This window comes from Paroedura picta, chromosome 15 (genome assembly GCF_049243985.1).
Source record: "Paroedura picta isolate Pp20150507F chromosome 15, Ppicta_v3.0, whole genome shotgun sequence".
Lineage (NCBI taxonomy): Eukaryota > Metazoa > Chordata > Lepidosauria > Squamata > Gekkonidae > Paroedura > Paroedura picta.
This window is the reverse complement of record NC_135383.1, coordinates 7747152-7763886: the sequence shown is the minus strand read 5'-3', so window position 1 is coordinate 7763886 and position 16735 is coordinate 7747152. Positions and strand designations below refer to the sequence as shown.

General features: G+C 49.9%; 1 protein-coding gene across 4 annotated transcripts in view; it reads right to left on the bottom strand.

The window, feature by feature from the left end:
* PHC2 (polyhomeotic homolog 2) overlaps positions 1-16735 on the bottom strand; it is a 54917-nt gene that overhangs the window by 29153 nt on the left and 9029 nt on the right. For 2 of the 4 annotated variants that reach the window (XM_077311989.1, XM_077311988.1), the window contains exons 2-6: positions 12608-12828; positions 2801-2959; positions 2169-2246; positions 1796-1963; positions 183-269 (exon numbers count right to left, since the gene is read on the bottom strand). In XM_077311989.1, the coding sequence (XP_077168104.1) occupies positions 183-269; positions 1796-1963; positions 2169-2246; positions 2801-2959; positions 12608-12751 (636 nt within the window). In that variant the 5' untranslated portion in view covers positions 12752-12828. Of the gene's footprint in view, positions 1-182; positions 270-1795; positions 1964-2168; positions 2247-2800; positions 2960-9046; positions 9207-9307; positions 9471-12607; positions 12829-16735 lie in introns of those variants that run through there. The other 2 variants (XM_077311992.1, XM_077311990.1) reach the window with 2 other exon arrangements.

Below are 16735 nucleotides of genomic sequence, written 5' to 3'. Positions count from 1 at the left end.
AGCGTGCTAGAACACGATGGCTTTCAAAGGGTGTGCTTAGATAGGAAGAATAGTAAGAGCCAGACCATTGTGGAAGAAGGCCCAGGTTTTTGAAGGACTACAGGGCTTGGCTCTCCCCCACTCTCTCTCCTCCCTCCCTCCCTCCCTCCCTCCCTCGGTGCCTGTGGCCTCCCGGATCTTACCTGAGCGGTGGTGGTGGAAGGCTGAGTGGTGGGGGTGGCGCCCTCCGGCTGCACCGCAGCGACCGTGGCTGTGGGCGTGAAGATGAGCTGGGGGGACAAAGGAACAGCACGTCCTAGGCTCCTAGCTACTTGCACAAGGTTGCTCTGCTGAGCCTGGAAATCACAGGAAACGGGTTGCCCTTATACATCCCCCGTTGCCGCTCTAGCAGAGAAATCCTAGCATGAGAACTTTGGGGTGGGGTGGGGGAGGACAAGAAGGTGGGGGGCCAGCCTCTTGGCCACTGCCAGGGTGAAAAGAGGCACGGTGCAAGAAGGGGGATTTGTGGGAAACTGAGATCCTCTTTCAACAGTGGAAGGGGCTGCCTAAGGAGGTGGGGAGCTCCCCCTCCCTCGGGGTCTTCAAACAGCGGCTGGGCAGATCCTTATCCTGGATGCTTGAGGCTGGTCCTGCATTAAGCAGGGGATGGGACTAGCTGGCCCGTCTTGCCTCTTCTTACTCTAGGAGTCTATGATTGTAGTTCAGCAGTGGAATCAGCTGCCTAGGGAAGTGGTGAGATTCTCTTCACTGACGGTCTTCAAGCAGCGCCTGGACAGATCCTTATCCTGGATGCTTTAGGCTGATCCTGCATTGAGCAGGCGGTTGGACTAGCTGGCCTGTCTGGCCCCTTCCCAACTCTATGATCCTGCATTGAGCAGGCGGTTGGACTAGCTGGCCTGTCTGGCCCCTTCCCAACTCTATGATCCTGCATTGAGCAGGCGGTTGGACTAGCTGGCCTGTCTGGCCCCTTCCAATTCTATGATCCTGCACTGAGCAGGCGGTTGGACAAGCTGGCCTGTCTGGCCCCTTTCAACTCTATGGCTCTATGATTCTCCCCATAGACAAGCACCAAAGGCTCTCTCCTGGCATCTGGAGATCCATTGCAATAGTGGGAATTCTCCAAGAGCCACCTGGATGTTCTTATTCCAATGGGGTTTAGAGTGGCCCAGGAGAATCCTTCAAATGCCCCCAACAAAGGCTCGGAACAGGAAGAAGCTGCGTGTGAAACCATTGTGATGTGGGGGGAAAACACGGGGAGCTGATCAAACACGTGGTGGAAAGGGCCATCGAGCAGCTTAAGGCAAGCCCACGAAGTTCCCGAGGCAAGCATTGAGCAGAGGGGTTTATGCCAGGGCTAACTCTGCTTAGCTTCCACAAGCTCAGGCCAGCCAGCCTGGGTCCCCGGCAGCTATTCATCTTAAAAGTTTCAAGAAACAGACCTCTCAATGAATAATTAAAAGGCTACAGTCAATTTGAGCACTTCTGTGGGTGAATCGGCAGCCCGAGTCCCAAATTATCAAATATTTAAAATAAATGAATAAATAAAACGAGAAAGGGGAATTGATGCCTGGGTTTTAGAGGCTCCTAATTTTAAAAGCAGGGGGGAAAAATTAATTTAACTACAGAAAGCGTAGTTCCCTCGCCGCTGCTTCCAGCCGAGAGAAAGAAAAGGACCGGGACTCCGGTCACTGGAGCTGACGGAGAGAGCTCTGACTCACAAAGGCCGAGGACCAAAACAGGTCGGACGGCCTGTAAAAAGCTCCACCACTCAGATGGAAACCCACGAGCATCTTACCATCTGTGCCCGCAGGTACATCTGGGCCTGGCTGGCTGTCAGGGCAGGGTTGCTTGCGTTGCCCAGCAGAACAGCTTGCTGGGCGATGCCCGAGGCTGCGGCGGCCGAATTCACACTCTGCGCCCGGTTGATGAGCTGGGCAGCGGCCGGAGAGGCGGCCAGGTTTATCTGGGGAGAGAGGGAGGCGGGTTGGGAAACCCAGGGAAGGAGCTGTGAGGGTCGCCCCTCTGCAAGCACGGCACTGCCCTCCGCAGCCTAGGCTCGGACCCCACCGCGATCACGCACTACGAGAGGGAGTTGGAGGTGGGAGATGCCCACCAAGTTCAGGGTGAGGGCATTCCAAGGCTGCCACGTGGCACGTGAGAGGTCTTACCGTGGGCTGCTGAGGCGGCGTCTGCACTGATCCATTATTGCCGGAGGAGCTGTTTTGCCTGTTGGCTGCCAGGCTGGCCTGGAATCAAAAACGACAGGAACTGTATATATATATATATTACAATAAAGCATAAATAACTGTACAACTCTTGTTTATTCCCTGCCTAAATCTCGATGCGAAATAAGAAATAAGCCAGAGGAAATCATTCAGAGAATAATGTTTCCAACATGCCGATCTCGCTCTTTTCCGCTGCTCCAGGCAGACTAACACTCTATCTTGATCTACCCCGCAAGGCTGTTGTGTGGATGGCGCCCCCCCCCCTCCCGGCCAAGCTGCAACCCCTGTGAAAGGGTCGTTTGACCCCCAAAGGGATCCCGACCCCCAGGTAGAGAACCACTGAGATAAAGCCTTAATCAGGGCTATTAAAATAAGCTTTTCTCTTCTTCTTCTAGTCTGTACCCCATACCTGTCCCTCTACCCACAGGAACACTTTCTCCCCCGCATCTGTGTCCTTGCAAGCCCCCAAACTCTCCTTGGCCGCCAAAGTGGAACATGGCTCCTCTACATCCTCCTTCCTGCTCTTCTCCACACCAGGCCTCGCACCCACTTCCTGCCTGCTTCCCCAGACCCACCTGCTGGACGGCAGCCAAGCTCTGGAGCTGGGTGCTGCTGAGGTGCTGATGCTGCAGGGCGGCCGTCTGGAGCATCAGGTGCTGTTGCTGGGCCGCATACATTTGCTGGAGGTACTGGGCTGCTGTGTTGGGCTGCCGGTGTAAGGCCTGCTGGATCACCTGCAAGGAAGGAAAGAGAAGCGACTCGTAGGGGATTCCAAGCCATCGCCTGACAATCCCGGGAGCTTCAGGGGTGGGGCAAGGGCCAGAAATTTAAATCAGATACACAGGGATGTTGCTTCCAAGTGAAGACCGGGCCATGACAGTGTGCTGGCCTTTAGAAAGCAAGTAGGGCTTATGACCACTGGAGATTTGATTGGCTGTGCAGATTTTATTTAATATGGTTTTGGCCTCCAATAGCACAAGGATCTTCACTATGTGGGTGACGGCAAGCTGCGGCAGCCATTTTGTGGCTGGTTCCACCTACCGAGGCAGCCATTTTGGGCAGCCATTTTCTACGCCCACCATGCCGTGCCAGAATTCCAAAGGTCCCTGCGGGCTCCAAAAGAAGAAATCCAGCCTGATGAGGAGTCCTGCAGAGCTCCAAAGCTTGCATATTCTTCCCCCTTTGTCTTGGTTGATCCAATTAAAGGGCACTGTGTAGATTCTATTTTGAGATTCTGCTCCAAAGCTGTGGGCCTACATACAACCTCTTTAGGTTAGATCATTAATTCAGGTTTCAGGAAGGGGCAGGGAAAGAAAACGGTATTCTGTTGGTGCAAGGGGTTGGCAGGTTACAGTGGATGAGTGACAGGGTGGTGAGTGTCCTGCATAGTGCAGGGGGTTGGACTAGATGACCCAGGAGGTCCCTTCCAACTCTATGAGATTTCTTTTGAGAGAGATCCAAGCCAGGGTTTTTATGAAGACGAACGGAAATCAGCACTCTTTCTGCCTCAGTCTGCCCATTCTCTTTAGCAAATAAAAGCTCTCTTCTCCCCCCACCGCCACCCCCACCCCCAAAAAAATCGTCACTGTTTTCAGCCAGAGGCAAGAAAGGCTGGTGCTGCTACAGGTCAGATTGTTCCTCTCTATGACACAGAAGATAAATGTCTAGGACTCTTTGATGGATACTTATAATTAGGGTATTGAGCTAACTGTGCGGAGATCCAGGAATCATTAAGCTCGAACTAGCAGTAAAAGGTCACCCAGCCTGATCAGGGGGCAATTTGACAGTCCCTGGCCGCCACCACTTCCCCACCACCCCCCCCCCCCCGTATCAAGCCGTAATATAAATGCATGAACTCTTGGGCCGCATGACAACGGATGGAGAGGTTCCCCTCGCAATTTTTTTTTTCTAAACAAAGGAAAGCAAGAGAGTCATCTGTTTTCTTTGCGATCCGTTCAGATTTTATTTTTTAAACCAGGCTATTTTTTAGAAGAAAGAAACACACCTGGGGGGAGAATACAAACTGATCTGGATTTTGAAAAAAAAAATCCTTTTAAAGCCGGTTCTCTTTCTTTCCTTTTCACCTTCCCGGAGAATCCCTATCTTTGTCTAAATCAGGCTAAGGGCAGGAGTGAGGTTAGGGGAAAGGCTGAATGCAAACACAAGTCATTTTGTCCCTCTGGGAAACTGGATTTGAGTCATTCAGCCCCGGGAACAGTCACTATACTAGGCGTGAAAGCACCATATAATCTCATTCAAATTCATTCATACCATGTGGGTGGAAAACAGGGGGAAGGGGGCAGAGTTTCTCCGCCCCCCCCCCTTCCCCCAGTGTTCTGGTCTTAGAAACCAGGAGCTTTTTTCCGAATTAAAATCAGAGATATGCTTCCCTTTTAAAACGTTCCCACTTAGAGAGTGCAGAAGTAATTAACTTTTTCCAGAGAAGCCCCGCGTTCTGTATCTGTAGGAGTCCTTGTTCTGAACAAGCTCGGAGCAGGAACTCTCACAGTGAAGTAATGGGCAGCTGTAGGAATTCCACTCCCCAGGTGAGACCTGGGGATCCCCCGGAATTACAAGTCATCTCCAGACTAAAGAGATCGGTCCCCGATGGCTACCTTGGAGGGTGGACTCCATAGCATTACACAACACTGCGCTATCTCCCTGCCCCAAATCCCGCCCACTCCTGGCTCCACCTCCAAAGTTTGCTAGCATTTCCCAACCCAAAGTTGGCAACCCTAGACAGCTGCCTGAGGTCATGTCACTACACTGGAAGAAGACCTATCCTGACTCATGCAGAGAGGCTGCGAGCACCCTCCGCTTTGGATGAGTGCTTTGGACCCACAGGAAGCTTAAGGATTGGCTTCCCCCCCCCCCTTATGACATATTAAGAATGTCTCCCAGGCCCCCCATTTGGGAATCACAGCCTGAATCTGAACCAGGTACCTTTTCTTCCCTGCAATATAAAAGCCCACTTAGATGCCACATACACATTCAGGCACAAAGCTTTTTGGTTTAGTACAACCAGTGTTCATAGAGCAGTATGCAAGGTCCACTGATTGACATCGGTCAGCCCTAAAAACGTTGTTTATTTATTAAAACACTGACATTCTGCCTTTCAGGATATTATTCCGCTTTGGTTTGAGATGGTGGCCGACTGACTGCCTATCGTGGGACAGGAGTTTTCGAAATCTAAAAGCAAATAAAGTATAGGAAAAGTGTGAATTTGGGGCTCAAGGGAGGGGGAGGGCGGGGAAACTCCCACACCAACAGGGTGGGGGCCTCCATGTGATCTGTCATGATGCCCAAGTCAAAAGATGGTGTTCAAATCATCAGAGGTATCATTTCAGGTCTTTGCCGAGAGGCGTATCACATTGCAGAGAAAGAGGGGGCTAAGACAGTGATGCCTTTAGTGCTTTCCAGGGAAATGCCAGCTTGACATTGGTCCAAGAGGGCTAGCTATCTTATTCCACTGCAGCAAAATCAGCTATACTTTTGTTGCCCTGTATTGTCCCCCCGGAAAGCCCCGTTTTCTCAAACACAGCATGGCCCAGCTTTCCAACAGGCTAGGGGGGCCGAGTTTAAAAATGGCAGACTTGACGCAGACCGAAAAACAGACTCTTGGCCTCTCAAATGAGCCATTGTCTTCAAAGAAACACAATACGCCCTGTGTAAAATCAAAACCGAGGTCCTCCCCCTCCCCACGGACGCGCACAGCAGGGAGGGACCCCATTCAACGAGCCCAAACACACGGAAAGACTCTTAAAAAAACATCAGGGAAACAAATGGCCAAGGAAAGTGAGGAGGCCAGTGGAGAAAGTTCCAGCGTAACACATCCTCTAGCATCACCCACTCCTCAAAGGGAGGGCAGGGCAGAGGTTAACTGGCAGCAGCAAGGTCAGGGCACTCTGACTCCAGCAAGAATTTGCAAGCTGCCTGCAAGCCATCCAACTGGCCCGCCATCCGTCATTCTACTGCTGGCATTCTCTTGTACCCAGGGGACCCAACAGGCCTTCAGGGAAGACCCTCTCTGCCACTGGGGGAGGGAGAAACTAATATCAACAGCCTGGTTGCTCAAACAGCAGGCTCTTGGCATTATTTCCCCAAATGTACACATGAAAGCAAGGGGTATGAACTACGAGGCTTACCAAGGGCTTACCACGAGAGTGCGCCACTGGGATCATGCCAGACGGCCAGTGAGAGGGCTATGCCCCCTGGACCATCCTCAGGAAAGAATGGCTCAGCAGACACAGGCCCTCAAACGGAGGCTTTTCCCAATTGGGGAGAGGTCTGGTTTTGTGACGAAAAGGGTGCATGGGGGTGGTGGTGGAAGGAGGGAGGGAAGCGTTGGGGAAAGGATTCTGAAGTCCTGGCCCCTTTGCTCTTAAGAAGAGACCCACTCCTTTGTGATACGAGGGTAAATCAAAAACGTATTGCTGCACAATCACAGAAACGCTTAAAAGCATATATCAAACGGCAAAGCTATTGTTTGTCAAGGTATCCTCTGTCTAGGTCTTCAATTCTGTGCTCATCGATTTACACCACGTCAATACGGCAGTTTTGGCCTCCTTGAAGGATTCGAACCGTGTTTCTTTTAAACGTTCTGTGAGCTTTGGGAACAGAACGAAGGCTGAAGGGGCAAGATCAGGGCTGTAGGGTCGATGGGCTAAGGTTTCCCAGCGAAATGCCCCTAGCACAGTCCTTGCTACCTACAAAAAACGAGCAGGCACATTGTCATGGAGGGGGAAAACATTTCTCGGTGAAACATTCTTGGCCGATGCCGTTTTCAGGTTTCTTGAAACTTCATCATAATAAGCCCCATGAATGTTCTGCGTCCTTTGAGCAAATCGCTTGGAATAAACATTTTGTTTGGATTAAACCCCTGCACGTATGAACTGGAACCCTAGGTAGCAATCCTTTTTGATGTACCCTTGTCTCTATAAAATCGGATTAAAAAACATAGCTTTGCTGCTGTGATTATCTTGAAGGATGCCGCTGTAATTGCCTGCCTAGTTCAAGTCAACATGTGAAATTCTGCCTCCTGTACCTTCCTCAGCCCAGCCCTTCTACTTCCTTCAAAGCTGTTTTGCGCATCTGAGGTTTTCTGCTTCTCAGTTCCTTATTCTAGGGGTAGTCAACTTGTGGTCCTCCAGATACTCATGGACTACAATTCCCATGAGCACCTGCCAGCAAACGCTGACAGGGGCTCATGGGAACTGGAGCTCATGGACATCTGGAGGACCACAGGTTGACTACCCCTGCCTCATTCTACATCCCCCCTCTGCTTCCAGGGGCTCTCTAACCTACCTCCTTGAACTTATATAAGCTTATCTGAGGAAGTGTGCCTGCACATGGAAGCTCACACCCTTGACTAAATTTGTTCATCTTAAAGGTCTCCCTGGACTCGAATTTGGTTGTGCTACTGTGCAGACCAACCCGGCTATCCCCTTGAATCTATATAAGTAAGGTTTTCATCCCAGGAAAACTGCTAATGGTCCTTTCCTCACAGAAACTGAATCCAAGCATTCGGCACTTTTTGCCCCAGTGGCTGGAATGTTTGTGGATATTCCATGCCAACACAGGTGATTGGTATAAAAGGACTCTGAGTTGTCTTTTTCCCCAAAGCATCATGGGAACTGTAGTCTGGGGAGGGCTTTCTCTTCCATAACTGTGACTGGCCAGAAGAAGAAATACCGTAGTTATCACAGATTAATGTAAATATAACCTATTACCTGACAGCCTGGTGTTTGCCTCCCCCCCCCCTTCTTGTGCAACATCCCCAGGTTCTGCCTTACCACACTGTGATGCTATCTTCCCTAAAGCCCCCTCTGAAATCTAACCCCAGTCCCCATCCAACGGAAACTTGTTGTACCTGCACACCACATGCTCCTGTCTGGCATTTGATTGTCCCTCATGTCCCCTGACTAGAAACTGGCAAGGCTGCTCAGTAAGCCATGCAGAGATGCAACAGGCAGCCTCCTCCAAAAGCAGGATATTCTACATTCTCTGCCTGAAAAATGAGTCAGCAATTAAATTACCTGCACCCAATCATGGCCAGTTAAGAGATTGCCTCTAAGAGGCAAGGGGCAATCCTGCTAAAAAATAACTAGTTTTTTAAAGAATCATCTCTGGCGACCCCGTGAGAAATGGCCCACAAACAAATAAAACAAAAGTTTCACAGGAGGCTGAATTCTGAGCCCCACATTGCAAAATTCTGAGCCCCACATTGCAAAATTCACACGTGCTCATCTTGCAACAAGGCAAACAAACAGGGCTGTTTTTCAGCCCAGATAACCACAGGGCAGTCGGTCACAAATTTCTAATCTCCCATTTCCCTTTAAGGAATGGCCCTCCCAGGCTGGGGAGACAGAAAACGTGGAAGCAGAAACAACCCAGATCTCCAGCGCTAAAACTGCACTCCATGCTCCTCAAAGCCCAGGAGTCGTTACCCTTTCCCATGAGGGATCAAAGCAAAGGCACTTTCAGCAGGGTGATCTCCCTCCTCCACAAAGAAAGAGCAATCAGCTAGGTTTCACATAGTCTTCTGAATGCACACACCCACACCCACATGCAGACATGGATGCACACGCTCCTAGTGACACGCTACAATAATTCAGGAAGGCAGAGAACATCCGAGGACATGAACCCAGGAAACTTGCCCAAACGCTCCCGGACTTATCGTCCCCAACCCGGACAGAAGGAAGGCCCCGACAGCTCCCCAATTCTCTGGGGATCCCAATCCCAGACTCCCCACCCCCCTCCAGGGCCATGAACCTCTCTTGCTGGAGAGGGCCACAGTGCCCAGAGAAAATGAGGGTACTTACACCGGGTGGCCACGACTGAGCACGTCCACGCCTTTGTGGAAATGCAAACCCACGGAACCGTCAAATGTGAGAGTCTGCAGCCCTCTTTGCCCACAGAGAAGAAAACCTCGCTCGCTCTCTCTGTCTACCACCCTTTATCAGGGCGCCGTGGGGACAACCCCTCTCCTCCCCAGTGACCCACCCATTCCCAATCTGTTTATGCACAGCAAGGCCCAGCCCCAAACGCCTCCTTTCCTTCCGACTCTCCAATCCCGCACTTGCCAGAGGTGGTCTCCAGGCGCCTCTCCCAAAGCTGCGTGCGGCAGGACAAAGGAATGACCTCTGACACGGCAAGAGAAAAGGGGAGGGGGATGAGAGGGAGAGAGGGGGTCCCTGGGTACGGGTTTCCGTTCAGCATCTCCCAACCAGTTTGGCAATTCAGTTTGGCATTCCAGCAGGAGAATCTGGATCGGAGCTCGCTGCCAGCAGATGCTTCTTCTAGACAAGCCCCGCCCCCTTTTTAAAAGAATCAAAATAAAAGTTGCTACCCCCCACACACACACACACACACACAACTTCTTTTTGCAAGGAAGCTTTTACCAGGTTACGTGCTTCTATGTAATATTATTAAAAAGCATCCTGATCCACTAACATAGAAGGGTTTAACTCTATGCTGGAATCAACTTTGCTAGAGTTTAAAGGGCACCATTTGATTTCTGTTACACTTTGCAGTCAAAAGCAAACAGAGCTCTTCTGCCAGGCCTTCGGCTGAACGCCAGCGAATGGGAGACCTCCCGGCAACCAAATCCATCTCTGCCAGGTAGCTCTATCCAAGCTCCTCCTCTCCAAATTGCTGCCGTTACTGTTCAGTCTTTCCAAATTACGTTTTTGACACTGATATTATGACTGTTTCAACCTGTTTACACTGTTAAAAATAGTCTGGTGCGCGTTCCTGGAGGGTACTGGAGTGTGTTATCTGTTATGAATCTGGGTTGTAAAATCACCCTGAGCCATATAAAAATGCAATAAGATCTTTTTAAAGAACGGAACACCTAACAGAGGGGCAACATTTTGGAATAGACCCCCAGGTTCCTCTATGCTTTAATTATCCCAGGGAAATTTTGACGGGAGTTTAGATTCCCATCTGTTACCTACCGAAAGCCATTTGAACCAAAATATTTCCAATTTTGTTGATGATTGCTGTGATGTGACGCATACACAAAACCCAGATTTATCGTAGATGCCGTTAATCAGGGTATTTTTGCAGCTGCTGTTTTCTAATTTGTCATTGTCTGTTCCTGAGTTTTTACCAAGAGAAATCTTTGAATCATGCAGGGTAATTTTTTTTTTTACGAAATAAAATGGCCACGACTTCCTACCCAGGAGCAGTGAGAGATCTATATAGTGCAATCTGCATCTTTCTCCCATCACTCCTCTCCCCCAGGACTATGCACAATGCCTCTTCATTACTTTCTGAATCATATCCACAATGGTTTGTGGTCATTTGAAAAGGAGCCCCTGCATCTGACAGCTGCCCTTGGTCCAAGAACTAAGACCAAGATGTCTTTCAGGAAGCACAGCCATGGGCTTTGTGCTGACTGAGCATTTCTTGCATTTCTGACAGCTAAGAGACATTATCCTCTGAATGCATACAGTGACACACGAAGATGAAGCAGATGGTAGATAATTTTCATAATTTTTCTTATTCCGGTGTGATCAGATCATCCAATCACACCCAATCCCAAAACACAACAGCGAGACTCACTGCCTGAGGGAGGCTGCCTGTTACAGCTCTGTGTGCAACACTGCTCCTTCCAACCATCTGAGAACAGTAACTCCCGCAGAAACGTAACAGATGGGTTCCTCTGAGGAGAAGGATTTTATTTATTTTTACTTCACATATTCCACTTTTATCCCCAATGGGGTCCTGAAAGGATCTTAACCGTGCTTCCCTCTCTATTTTATCCTATTTTGTTTTTATTTTTAAAATTTATTTCACCTTATTCTATTTATCGCTATTTTATCCTAAGAGCCTCTTGTGGCGCAGAGTGGTAAGGCAGCTGACATGCAGTCTGAAAGCTCTGCCCATGAGGCTGGGAGTTCAATCCCAGCAGCCGGCTCCAGGTTGACTCAGCCTTCCATCCTTCCGAGGTCGGTAAAATGAGTACCCAGCTTGCTGGGGGGTAAACGGTAATGACTGGGGAAGGCACTGGCAAACCACCCCGTATTGAGTCTGCCATGAAAACGCTATTTTATCCTAACCTATTTGATAGCTGCAAGTGCCCAGAGTAGTGTGGGAATTCAAACCCGGTCCGTCAGATCCTAGCCCAGCATAACCCAGGATTGCCAAATTTGGGTCGGGAAATATCTAGAGATTTGGGACTTGAGCCTGGAGAAGGCAAGGTTTAGGGAAGGGAGCCATTTTCTCTAGGGGAACTGCTTTCTGTCATCCGTGAATTATTCGTAATACCGGGAGGTCTCCAGGCAGGACCTGGAGGCTAGCAACCCTAACCATAACCACGGCTGCAGAGAAGCTGTCTCTTTCCGAAACTTCCAGGGGCTGACACCACAAAGATCTAGAACCCTGCAGGTTCCTTGACTTAATTTCCCACATCTCTCAAATCACCGCCAAGGCATTGCTCTCTGGATAGAACAGCTCTCCGAATACCACTAGAGGGTGCTGCACGCTTACCTATTCATGAGTCCATAAAAAAAATCCAAGGTGACCCTAAAGAATCCAGCAAACTGATCCAAATTTGGTTCAAGTGGGTCCAAATTTCGGTTCAAGTCTAAGTTGCTATTTGCCTATCATTTAGGCCTTTTGTCCACCAGTGGCCAAGATTCCTCTTCAAAAATACCTGCACCATTTATATGCACCTTCCCCCCCCTCTTTTCCTGTATGTAAATTTAATCAATTAAGTACCTCAACTGCAACACAATTGACTTCGTTAATCACCTAGCAGCCTGGCTTCCTTGCTTTTCCTTTCTCCCCTTTTGTTAATCTGGAGGAGGGAACAAAATTTGACTTGGAAAAGCCAGAACAGTTGACTAGGTGAGAGGCTGTTTCTACCAGTCTGGCCTACCCGGAGGGAGGGAGGGAGGGAGGGAGGGAGGGAGGGAGGGAGGAAGGAAGGAAGGAAGGAAGGAAGGAAGGAAGGAAGGAAGGAAGGAAGGAAGGAAGGAAGGAAGGAGCCTGAGACATAAAGGAAGGAAGGAAGGAAGGAAGGAAGGAAGGAAGGAAGGAAGGAAGGAAGGAAGGAAGGAAGGAAGGAAGGAAGGAAGGAAGGAAGGAAGGAAGGAAGGGTCTAGGTTTAAGAAAGAATTCACAGCTAATCTATGGAATTTACTGCCACTGATTTCTCTAGCACCAGCCCAAATAAATTTATTTTTAAAGGATTAGGTAAATCCACACAGGATGACCAGGGGTCAGAGCTCCACCAGCGATAGCCAACCCAGCTTAGCTTCCGAAATCTGACGAGTTCAAGGTAGCTTGTGCCATCCAGGTCAGGGCCCCTTTGGGGATGGCCCCACGGGAACGACTAGAAGAAACCGGATCCTTCCCAGTCACGCCCTGCCACTCACCTGAACGGTCTGGCGGTCAGGGATCCCACTGTACACGGAGATCTGAGGCCCAGTCTGGCGCCCATTGCTGGTGGTGGTGGTGGTGGTCGTCATGGCGCCCGCGCCGCTGGAAGGGGTAGGGGCCTGCAGCTGCTCGTTATCCATGGTGCCCGCCCGGGACGCTGAACAAGCCAAGAATGGACGAGGAGGGTGGTAATGGCGGGCGGGCGGGTGGGCTTCAGCTGCCGGGAGACACAAGCAGGCAAAGCAAGGATTTTAGACATGAGACTTCATTGCACGGAAAAAGAGGACAGCTGGACCATTAAGGGGCTGGGAGCATCTTCACCAGGAGGAACGGCTAAAGAAAAATGACAAGACAACGGGTTGTGGAAGATGATACAAGGTGGGCTCTGCACATGGTGTGGAAGAAGGAAATGGGAGGGGGGCAAGGGGAGAGGGAAAGAGGGCCGCTTGCCTTCCTTGTCCCATGAAAATCCAAACCTATGGTCAAGGCCCATAGATAAACTGGCCTCCCTACGCTGAAACCATATGGCAGGATCTCTCAACCAGTGTTTCGTGAAGCCCTGAGGTTTCTTGACGGCCTTGGAAGGGTTTTCCAAATGGGTGGGAGTTCGTTATTTGTATCTACATTTGTAAAATTTGTTAAAATATTTATCGGCTGATATGACCATATCTAGGCAGGTCTCTGCCCGCCCTCCCAGTGGCCCATGATGGGCCTGGAGGGTGTGGGAAGGGCCAATGAATGTTTCAGGAGGGTTGTCGACTGTAAGAAAGTTGAGAGAGCCTGCCATGCAGGAACAACGTTAGACATCAAATATCTATGCCGTGCTTCGGACCCCCCACCCACTGTGGACAGAAGCTCATGAGATTTTGCAAGCAAATGCTGACAACTTGATTAAACTTTATGTTTTAATCGATACAATACGTTTTAATTGTTATATCATAATTTTGTAAGCCACCCTGAGCCTACGGGGAGAGGCATAGAAATGTAATTAACAACAATAATAACAACAACAGGTATTGTGCGTGTGTGTTAAGTGCCGTCATGTCACCTCTGACTTTTGGTATCCTCACCAATTCATGACCTTTGGAACTTCCTGTTGTTAACAGCCTTGCTCAGGTCTTGCAAGGCTTGATTTGACCTAGAAGCCACTGCTTTGACTTTTGGGCAGGTCACGGTATCGCCTATCAGGTTTAGTGCCTCCGGATGGGGAAGTTCTTTTTAGGCACCGTGGCCAGCAGCCATTGCGACCGTTTCCACACTGAAGGCTTTGCGCTGGGCTGCAGGCTGGAGTCTGAATCAAAGCAAGTTGCCCTCCTGTCTCTTCCTGCTCCCACATGGGGGAGCATTTGGCCCGACGCACCTCGTGCCTGTGAGTCTTATCAAGGGGTCCCAGCACTGTGGGAAAGAGAAAGTTCTCTTATCCACTTCCTCCACCCTGTGCACAATCCTCCAAACCCCTGCCGTGCCTCTTCCCCATCCTTTTTCTTCTAAACGGAAAAACCTCAGACTCTGTAACCTTTCCTCCTAGCCAAGTGCTCCGACCCTTCTGTTGCCCAAACCCACCCACTTCACTCCAAATGATTCCTCACCCCAGATCTATACGAACCTCTTTATGGTCAGTCCCAACGCTCCCAAGCACGGACTTTGCATATTTCCCCAGAACCACATGGTGAGCTGACGTTTTCCTCAAATGCTCCCGGACCCTAAAATCCTGTTTCCCTCACAGTCTTCACCGCGCTAAGCCTCAGCAACAAAAGTTTGGATTTTTGGTTTGTTTCAACTTCAACCTTACCTGTCCTTAACCTTTGTTGGCCACACTGTTTCCTACCCATCCAGAGAAAAGATTCCCCCAGTGAGAACTTCACAATCCACAATTAAGTGTAGTGCAATCTCAAAACAAGGAGGAAGGCTGTGTACCTCTGCATCGCCAACAAATTTGAGGTTCGCCAACCTTCGGGTGGGGAATCCAAAGGAAAGAAATGACCCGTTGGTAGTTGTGAAGCAAATGTACGGAGAAAGCTGACAGGCTGGTCACGACGAAGCGTGTAGAAAAGTGGTTTTTAATTCAGATCGGTACACCAAGCCAAAACGTGGACCGGTTAAAAGACACGTTTTCACAGCTTTCCTTGCTGACTTTGTAAAGATAAGGGCAAGTTTTACACTCAGCTTCGATGCTGGCTTGCAAGATGACTCAAACCATTAATCCAAAGTGCATCAGAAAAACGCTAACAAGCAGAGAATTGCAGAAAACTGGTGGCTAAACACTTCTAAGTCCTCCCAAGGCATTTATGAGAACTCACAGGTTTGCAAGGTAAGAGGTAAACAGAGCTGGTTTGGCCATTGCCTGCCTCTCCATTGCAACCCTGGACATCCTTGGTGGTCCACCATCCAAATGCTAACCAAGACGCACCTTGCTTAGCTTCCAATATCCAAGGAGATGCGGTCAGCCAGGCGATCCAGCTCAGGCCTAAACATCTGGAGAACATCCTTACTCATAAGAACATCAAAGCAGACTTTATGGATCTGCCCAAAGTAAACGCCTTTGGGAACCTTACAAGCAAGGCACGAAAGAGTGGACCACCTTCACGAGTGTGGTATACTGCCTCTGACCATGGAAGTTCTTCTCTACCTATTGCTAGTAATAGACACTGGGCCTCCAAGGCTATTAAAGCTAACGGTCATCACAGCACCTGTTATAAGTGATTTAAATTACATGCAGGGTGAAAAATTACATCTGGCTTCTCTACTAAATCTACTGCCCATCAGCTTCATTGGGTGACCTCAAGGTTTATTGCATTAGAGAGGGAGATAAATGCTTCACAGTGTTGGACACAGTATAAATCTCTTACATTTCCTTCCTGTGCATTAGCTGCCTCTCTTTTTAAAAAAAACACCCTAAAAAGCTCCAATTGTGTAGTTTGTTCTTACCACAGAGATGCCCCAAGCCCTTGATTGCAAGGTGAATGGAGGCTTTCACACACCTCTTTTCGGTAGGAAAGAGCAAGAATCCAGTAGAGTCTTAAAGACAAAATCTGTAGCTGGGTAGGAGCTTTTGTGAGTCACTGCTCACTCCAGGCAGCGACCCTGCTAGAAAACCCTAGGAACAGCTACATTCCAGGCACCCATTTGAAGAAATCCCATAGACCCAGCCTGTCTACACAACACGGATTCTTCCCCAAAGCCTCTTTTCAAACCTTCCACAGACAGCTTGCCTACCCATCATGCTGGTGACCTTGAGGACTAGAAACTTGCATAAGCGAAAACCAGGTTCAAGCGAGAGCCAGGCTTCCTTACACGGCCCATTTCTGCGCTGAACGCAAACAACCTTGTCCGTAAGAGTGGGCGCTCTGAAATTTCGCTCCCTCCTCCACTGCCCACGGCAAAAAACCGCTCACAACGTTCTCACCGACGTAGCTTCACCCACCTTTAAGGAAGGACCACGGCTACGCGCACTGGCGGGACGAGGCAGAAGTCACGTGCAGAATGCGCCGCTCCGGCTGAAGCCCAGCCTGTCAGGGCCCCGTCCTCGGCCTGGCCTCCTGGCCCGCCATCCCTAGCAACCCAAGGAGCACAGGCAGAGCCCCAAACTTGCTTGCAAAGCCGGATTTCCCTTGCCATGGGGCAGAGCCTGAGATGTCAAGCGCGAGCCACCAGCCGTCTTAAAGCAGCACCGCTCTGGCTCCTCTGAAAGGATGCTGCCAGGGAAGCAGCGGGTTCCATGCGCAGGAGCGCATCCCCGATCTGTCTTTGTTCCGCTCCCTCCCCCCCCCCTATGCACAGCCCTACAATCATGCACATATTCAGGGTTGGAAGGGAAAAGGGGGGGGGAGAGATAGAGAAGAGAGCCTAATTTCCTGATGATTATGATGTTGCTTAGCAACGGCCAATCAGGGTCTTGGCTTTTTGCCTGCAGTATTTCATGCAAATAGTTTCGGAAGATTTTTTTTTTTTTTTAATCTCACTGGGTCAACCAAGCAGCTTAGCTTCACTCCCCAGGGACACGTTAGGAGACTGATAGGGAGTCTCGGAGGGCAGGAAGACATGCCCGGGACAGCGGAAATATCCCATGCTGGAGGCTAAGGACCAGCCTCAAGGAAGACACAGCTGGACGATGACAGAGTTGG